This window comes from Apis dorsata, unplaced genomic scaffold (genome assembly GCF_000469605.1).
Source record: "Apis dorsata unplaced genomic scaffold, Apis dorsata 1.3 scaffold_223, whole genome shotgun sequence".
NCBI classification, from domain to species: domain Eukaryota; kingdom Metazoa; phylum Arthropoda; class Insecta; order Hymenoptera; family Apidae; genus Apis; species Apis dorsata.
In genome coordinates, this window is record NW_006263505.1 from 282,395 (window position 1) to 291,316 (window position 8,922).

An 8,922-nucleotide genomic window follows, 5' to 3' on the forward strand; every position below is an offset into this window, starting at 1 on the left:
AGTAAGCAAAACCAAAGATACAAGACATCGATATCAATTTTAGTGAGAAAAAAATTTCAAAGAGGATAGTAATAAATTATATTTTAATAATTCGTTATTTATAAGAAAATATTGACTGAATTCATTATGTTCTCTTATCTGTGTTGAGACAATAGAGCATCAAATGAGTCACGAGACTTGACGATGGATAGGTTAGTTATCAAAAACATTGATATCTGAATGGTTAATGTACATACTGCAATGTACTGTGCAATTTTGTATATTACTATTTATCAAAATTAGAAAATATTAACGAAAACATGCAATATAGAGTGTTAACACATTCGTGAAACACTTTTTAAAATTTTCAGAAGCTAAAATAATGTGGCAATACAAAGATATTGAGCTTTTTTTACTAAATTACGAGTTTAAATTTACTAAATTACTAGCAATTTAAGTTTGCTTTAGATAAAGCGAGACGGAGAGAGAATAGAATCTAGCTCACTCTCAATTTTATTTTATCTATATTAATGCGAATTTCAATTGCTTATAAGTCATAAATATATATAACAAAATCGACATATTTATATTTGCTTTGGCTTCTATCAAAGATGTTTCACGAAACATATATATATTAACGTCTTGTATATTATATATTAATAGCAAATAGATTCAAAGAAATTTGATTTATACATCGTTATGTACATATACAAATTTTCACAATTGAACTTGTATTACGTGATTTGTTGCATAAAAGATCAGCGAATCTGTCGCGGTTAGGGTGAACATACGCAATCCGCGTACAGTGACATCTAAGGTGATGAAAAAATGTCAAGAGATGTCGGAAGTATCGTGGGCGGTAGCGGTAGCCCTCCACAATGCAGTTACACAATTACCATGTTTCTTCTTACGCAAGTCGAACGCTCCATCATTATCTATGCATCGAGGTCGTTGTGTAATAAAAACGTAGCACGTGATAATTTAAGGCAGTTTAGAACAAATTCTTCGATGCATAATTTTTACATATTTCAAATCTATTTCAAAATCGAAGGTAGACAGGCACGTGGTTCGTTTCGTTTTCAATGATGATAAGTTTGCACGTGCAACATGTTAATTGAGATTTTAAAAAAAAGTCCACTGAAAGTTTACACTGTTTGTTTATTTCTAAAATGCAATAAAGATCTTTTATTACAGCAACGATATTTACAAACGATATTTTTATTCAATTTATTTAAGCTCTACCTGTAATACAGTCTCTCTTCTCTTATAATGAGCACAACATACATGTGTACACGTATACATAAAATCGGTGTACAATGGGAACGACACGCATTCGAGCACCGCATTCTTGCATCGTATGAATCATTCCGCGAATAAAAAGACGATACTATTGCTTGCATCCGGCACAAATTGTTTTTTTTTTTTTTAAAGAATTGTTTCCTCTTTTACATATGTATATATTTATGTTTATTTTTCATCAATTAATTTCTATTTTAACTTTTAAGTTTTAATTTCAATTTATATTTTGTTTATTTTGATTTATATTTGCGAAAGAAGTAATGTTTGAAATTTGATATATCATGCTCGATGCTTATTTATTTTATATATTTTCTATGAGGAATATTTATTTATTTTTTTAGAAATAGATTCGTGCATATTAAGATCTGTTTAAAAACGAGTCTCAGATAAGATCAATTTTTCTTCTGCTCTATTCTTGTCTCTGCATACATCTGATACAGTTAAAACTCGTTTTGTATGCAAGATTCATACAAAAGAAACGCTGTATTGATTGTAGCGCGAAGATTGAGAATGGGCTGCCGCAATTTGCTATCGTAAATTTCATATATATATATGTATCTTTTTTCGCCATATTCGTCGGTCAACGATCCTCTGCCTTCCATTAATATTCTTTGAATGTCGACTAATATCCTGCAAGAAGGTGAAAGAATTTCCTTTCATAGCTGGCATTCTATAGGCACAATCTTCAACTCCTTTCTGAACTTTACTGTGATACATAACCATTATAATCCTGAATTTTAAATAGTTTATAATATTATTAAATTAAAACAGTTCAAATAATTCAGTCAAATTTCTTTTTGATGTTCTTTTTTTTTTTTTTAATTTTATAATTAAAGAATATATCTAAATGACAAGATTTATTGTTAGTATTCCAAAGTGCTCTTTCTTTTAAAGAAAAAATATTTTCGTAACGATTTTCTTTCCCGAATATAATAATTTCTATTTGTGATTGTAAAATAAGAAATTTTTCTTTCTTTTTATCCACAGTTTATCAACATTTAGAAATTCATTTTATAAATAATCGAAGTATCGATGAATGTGACTTAACAATGGATTTATAGTGATCCACATAATTTTTATATTATTTTAATAATCTATAAACAAATAATTAGTAATTACAGTTTATATGCATAATAAGAAATAATTCCACGTATCTATCTAAAAAAAAATTAATCTTAATCATTGTAATTAAACGAAATATGAATTATACAAGACTTCCTCGATCGTACTTCTCACCGATTTCGCAAGATGTCGTTAATGAAGTTACGAACGATATTGACGAGGGTTACCATAATAGTAGGCGAACCTGTTAACATTATATATATATATATATTTTTTTTAACTCCTTTCTCATCGAATTTCCGTTACCAATGTTGCACAAACAGTCCTAGTGGGCGAGTTTCCTGACAGAGTTCAACATCGGCAAGGTCGGTATGTTCAATCGTCCGGTTAAGATGCCTTGTAAGGAGGGACAGCGAGGCCGTTTCGTTCGAAAACGCTCCTTTCTTTCGGCCCTACATTCGTTTCTCGGAATCTATCGTTGTGTCGATCGTTGATCGCTGTGGGAAAAATGTATGTCGCGAGAAAGACACCTCAAGATATAACCATGCGTTATATAAATCGTAAAAAGAAGTTTGGCGGGAAATCTTGAAGGAAATCTTTCTCTCGATTATCTAGGTTATCTAGATATATTAGCATTAATGTTCAAATTATGTGCATAATGCGTATTTACCGACTATTGATAAACATACCTGTTTTCGTATTTTTTAATCTTTTCATTGTTTCAATGTTTCCATCGTATCATGTACTCAACCTTGTTACTCATATTTACGTAACAAATAGAATGAAATCAATTTGTTCTTCGTATATGATAAATAGGTACTACGTTATGTAATTGAACAGGTGATGCATACTTTATGCATCGATGAATATTTATTATTTACTACTTGTTAATTGAAAAAAATAATTTTTCTTTTTAATAGTTATTATTGTTTAAAATATTTACTTTTTCAGGACCACAGAAATTTCTGCCACCGTTAGTTTATCATTGGCGGTTGGGAAGATGTTTGGCAGCGCTACAAACGATCCTCGGTGTTGCTATTACTGTTTTATCATTATGGTTGCTGCTTTGGGCACCTCATTTGCCAATCACGGATAATCCTTATTGGAGTGGAATGCCGGTAAATATTCAATAGTAATCGACAATAATAATTTTTTTAATTTTTCTTCCTAGAAGAAAAATCAATGAATTAATGATCATTCTTTTCTTCTTTTATTTATTTATAGTTATTACTTTCGGGTAGTTTTGGTATTTGCCTGCTGTGTTGTTTCAAGAAGGAATATCCTGGTATGAGCCCTGGATTCTGTCTCACGTCGACCAAGGTGATAACTCATTAAATTAATTATAGTTTTATTAGATAAAATAATTAATAGCTTGTTCTTTCATCTTTTATTTATCACTTACATCATGATCTTTGAAGAATATATAAAATATCTTATTCCTGAACACACTGATCCATTTTTCATAGATTCTTCTGTATTTTCACATAATTTATCTATATTTATTTGATTAAATAATTATCTTTGTAACTTATATAACTTTCTTTTAATGAACTATTAAGTTATTATAAGTATTTAAAATATGTTTTATTTGAATATTGTTTGAATATAATTGATCTTTGTTTCTTTTTTAAACAGGTAACTAGCGTATTTTTAGCTATTCTAGCAACAGTGACGTGCTCCATCGCTTGCGTATTCTCTGCGATACACCTGGCGCGCTTAATGGGCCTGGAATGCAACCCAGCACGCGTATTGAATGCTACTTGCGTGTGCAAGCCCCGCGAGAGTGCATCAAATTCCACCGAAACGGCAGTTAGATACATTGACCTGAACTGTCCCGAAGTTGAGAGTATCCTGACCATTCTTCTAATTTTTTCCTCCACTTGCAACGCTCTTGGAGCCATAGTAACTGGCTGGTATACTTATTTACATTGGAGCACTAGGAACAAAAGACCAAAATACATGCAAGTCAGGACAAATCCGATCAGTGGGAACAATTTCCTGAGCAGTAGGCCAATATACAATCCAAATTTGAGCGAACGATGACAATCTTTAAACGACACTGATCGCAACGATATCTCGTATCTTCGTTATTCCTCGTTAACGATGGATGATGGAATATTTTGAAGAAGTCTCGAATAACGACAGAGTTTCTCATGGAACTGGACATGTGAACAGTAATAATGGATTTCACTCGTTAATGAATTTTTTTTTTAAATAATTAAAAGATTAATTATAAGACGGTTAATAAGAAAACATTAGTGTTTATTTATAAGAGATATCAGAAATAAAATATTGAAATACGTGTGAACTAGTCTCGGATGTGAAAATAGATCTGTGCATGATTTTTGATGATTATTTATAATGGACTTTTTGAAAAAGATTGTATTGATACAGTAGTATTTTTTTTAAATGCAGAGATCAAGATAAATAGGATAAAGATCGTACAATGGAATTTACCAATCTTAATGTGTTCTTAATATTTATTGTATTAAAATGTATTAAGTGATTCATAAATTTTTAAAACGTGATGAAACGTGACTCTATTTTAGATATTCATCAGTAATATAGAAGAAATTAATAAGCAATAATAATTTTTGAATTGAAACAATTTTCCCTTATGTAATTGAAGAATAAAATATTACTGTGTGAACGTATATACATATCATTAATATATGATTAATTAAGAAAAAGTTTCTTCCAATGATAGAAACATATTTATAAGGGAAAAAATGCGTCAATTTCTATAATATTATAAACGATGTAATAATTAATACAATAACGGGTCATTCCATGCGTGATTAATCTCCGTATGGATCGTCAGTATTTTAGATGTAATTAGCAATTATAATTGAATTGTGTTTTGTGTATGTGTTTGTATGTGTATGTTTTGTGACTATAAACAATAAGTAAATTACACACAAGAATGAATGAAACGATTTTAACTTGTTTATTTTAATGTTATCGATTTTATACCTCATCTTGAATACGTGTATTTTAAGAAATTTTAATTTTTAGAATCGTTCAAATCTGTAAAGAAGATGTTTTTATCATAAAAGGATAAATAAATTAATTATAGTTTTATTAGATAAAATAATTAATAGCTTGTTCTTTCATTTATCTCCTTTCACTTACATCATGATCTTTTGTAGAATCTTTTGTTTGAAAGTGATTTTCTGATTCCTTTTTGATCTCGTTTATGCGAATCTCTGGTATAATAGCATAATCACTGGATTGTAATTCCCAAGAATCGTGTAAAACTTTTATTAATCTGCTTAAAAATTTTTTATTAAGAATCAGTATTTATCAATTATATTTATTTTTTAGAATAATTTAATTTAAATTAAATTAATAATAATTTAATATAAATAATATAAAATAAATAAATAATTTAATTTAAATTTTAATTAATCAATCAAATTAAAAATTGTGATTTGATGTCCAACACTGTTTTTAATAATAATTTTTAAGAAATAAATTTAATAATATATACATAATAAAATAATATAATTTACATATAATTTAAATATAATTTTTTTAAATTAATAATTACTTGCTAGTAACTGGTTCTTTTTCATTATTATCACTTTCAGAAAATGTGTGTTGTGTTTGATCATGTAATATTATATCCTGTTCTATAAATTTATCTGTTAATTCTGAAGCTGAATTTTTCCTTTCATCTTCGTAAACTTTTATCGATGCATTTTCTATTTCTATAACTTCTGAATCATCTACAATTTTATTAATATTTTATTGAAAAAATTACATTATTTTAAATTGAATCTTATTGTTTACTTACCTTTAAGAATTTTCTTTATTATCGATCTTTTAGATAAAACTGGTAACATTTTTTTGAATTTCAAAATATCAGACATTTCTTCCCTTTTTTTCGCTATTTTAAATAATTTTCGCCGTTCTTCGGTACGTTCATGGCGCAATTGTATCTGAAACAAATAATAAATAAATTATTAAGTTTTCGTGATGAACAAAGTTAATAATGAATCGATAATTACCTTTAAATCATTATTAGCCTCTCTCAATGAACGGGTAAGTGATATCATATAATAAATAATAAGTATCATGAGAACAATTAATGGAATTACTATACCAGGAGAGGCAATATAATCAAGACACCTGAAACCAAAAGGAATGATGAATAAAAAATAAAAATTATAAAATGCAAAAAATACATAACGTTTCTCTTATTTAGTTTTTTCTTAATAAAAATAAATTTGCATAACTATACACATTTTATTATATAAATATATAATTTTAAAAATATTAAATACAATTTAATTCAATTATATCTACATACACAATACCTCTTAATTAAATCAGGAAGAGAATGAGTGAGCTTTTTCGTCACTACATGATAAATTTTCTTGTAACCAGAGAATGGACCGCAACACAATGATGGTTCTACCCAAACTATAGCATAGCCAACGGGTAGAACGCATAAAAATAACATTATTAACAATAAAGCAAAGTAAAAATTGTTAGATCTGAAAAAGAAAAATAATATTTCAAAATGTAAAGATAAATAAATAATAAATACAAGATTAGTGAATTTTTTGTTTATTTTTAAGAGTTGTCAAAAGAGAAATAATTTCTAAAATATAAATGTGTACCTGGAAGCTCGAAAAACTACTTCATGTGGTATATTACAAGTTATAACAGCCCAAGATCTAAGGTACATGAGAATTGCAAGTTTGAAAAGATTTAAAACTATTAATCCAGGACTAAAGAACATTCCCATCCATATCATCCCTTGATTGAGCACCAAATGAAGTATATTTTCAGCAATTTTGAAATCACCGTATTGAGGGAATTGTTTCTCAAGATCCCAACACCAGTAACCGTTCATGAATCGTACGAAGACAGCACGAATAAAATCTATAGTTAATGTATTTGCTATGATGATTATCTATATAATAAGAAAAAAAGAAAAAGAAAATTTTAATGTTCTTTGATAAAAGAAGAAATATTAATTCTTTAAACCTTAAAAGCAAAATTACTAGAGATGCCTATAGGTATTTTTTTAAGATTTAGCATTTCCAAATGTATACAAAATATTGAATCAAATCAATTTTATTAAATATCTTTTTAAATAATAAATCAATTTAAACATTTAAGCAATTTAATATTAAAAAAGAAGAAAGTGTTACAAAAGAAGAAATATTATTGTTATAAAATTATTCAATTATTGTGAGGAAGAATCTAAATTGATTCTATTTGGGATTCTAAAGGGATAAGTAACATATAATTAAAAAATAAATTCACCAAGTCCATTACAGTAAGCTTAACAAGTTCTTGTCCAAATACCGTTTCCCAACACGAATGGCAAAGCTTCTTTCGAGTTTTCAGATCTAATTCTTTCGATGAAGAAACTAAAATAAAAATAAAAAAAAATGTACAAAAAATTAGGATTAACAATTAAAATATACATATATGATATATAAACTATTTTACTTGTATTTGTATCTTCTGTAGCCATGCAAACGTATTCGAAACACTTTACGTATCTTGTATCTTTTTCTAATAGAGAAATCACACTTTCGCCTAGTGTTGAAGATTCAAGAATTGTAGAAATTTTATCAATCATTTCTGTAGAAATAGATTCCTCAGTAAATTTGTTCGTAATTGTCGCGGATTCGATATTTGTATTTAACGTTGTAATTATCAAATGTTGATAATTATCTTGTGTCGATAATGATGTTAAATATTCTTCCATTTCTGTAACTCCATCTCTCTCTGAATTTACATCGAAAGTTTCAATAATATTTGAATCAATATCTGTAGTTGTACTTATATTATAGTCTATTTCTTCAGTTGTTTCATCTGAATAAATTATAGATTCGTTGAAGGAGATACTAGTCATAAAAGTGGTATTAGTTTCTTCGTTCGAGTCTATAAAGGAAGTTTCGGTAAAATTTTTTAAAACAATGAAAATAGTTGTTGCACTGATGTTATCGTTTTCAATTATTTCCGTTGTAAAATTGACTTCCTCAGTTGTATTCTCGAGTGGAGGAAATGTAATTTCATTCGATTCGTTTGTTTTAACATAGTCGTAATTATCGTAATCTGCAAGAAGATAATTTCGAAATTATCTTCTAGGGCATTTTTTCTAGGAACTTTTCATCGAGTATCGAGTTTAGGTATAATTTTGGCAGAGCTGAATTATTCGAGAAAAAGATTCTTGTAATAAATGTTAAATATTAAAAGAAAAGGATTAGAGATTAAAAGATTATAAATAGAAAGTAGAAAAGGAAAAGCTATAGAAAAGAATAGAAAAAGAAAAATATATATAACTGTTATAAAAATGCGAATACATTTGAGAATAAAAATTTGAAGAATTATTTTCAATTTATTTTTAATAGTCATTATAATTGAGAATGAAAGTTATTGTTATTTTCAATTATAATATTGCAATTTCCAATTTAAAAAAATATTTTTTTTTATTTTACAAATTACTAGTTAACCCAATGCTTTTGATTGAAAAACTCTGATCTATTTGATGTAAGATTTATATTTTGGAAATCAAAAAAAAAAAAAAAAAAAGAAATAGAGATATAATAAACAAAAAAA

The 8,922-nt window shown here is 27.4% G+C and overlaps 2 protein-coding genes across 5 annotated transcripts in view; one reads left to right on the plus strand and one right to left on the minus strand.

Annotated features, from left to right (window-relative positions):
• LOC116185614 overlaps positions 1-4,442 on the plus strand; it is a 14,568-nt gene extending 10,126 nt beyond the window's left edge. For all 4 annotated transcript variants that reach the window (XM_031510384.1, XM_031510385.1, XM_031510386.1 and 1 more), the window contains 3 exons: positions 3,292-3,458; positions 3,565-3,660; positions 3,976-4,442. In XM_031510384.1, coding sequence (XP_031366244.1) covers positions 3,292-3,458; positions 3,565-3,660; positions 3,976-4,383 — 671 coding nt within the window. In that variant the 3' untranslated portion in view covers positions 4,384-4,442. The remainder of the gene's footprint in view (positions 1-3,291; positions 3,459-3,564; positions 3,661-3,975) is intronic.
• The window catches only part of LOC102670986 (transmembrane channel-like protein 3), a 13,015-nt gene that overhangs the window by 366 nt on the left and 3,727 nt on the right, over positions 1-8,922 (minus strand). Inside the window, 9 exon segments of the mRNA XM_031510388.1 lie at positions 5,473-5,611; positions 5,891-6,068; positions 6,137-6,281; positions 6,351-6,471; positions 6,660-6,839; positions 6,966-7,261; positions 7,618-7,724; positions 7,813-8,440; positions 8,442-8,509. Coding sequence (XP_031366248.1) covers positions 5,473-5,611; positions 5,891-6,068; positions 6,137-6,281; positions 6,351-6,471; positions 6,660-6,839; positions 6,966-7,261; positions 7,618-7,724; positions 7,813-8,440; positions 8,442-8,509 — 1,862 coding nt within the window.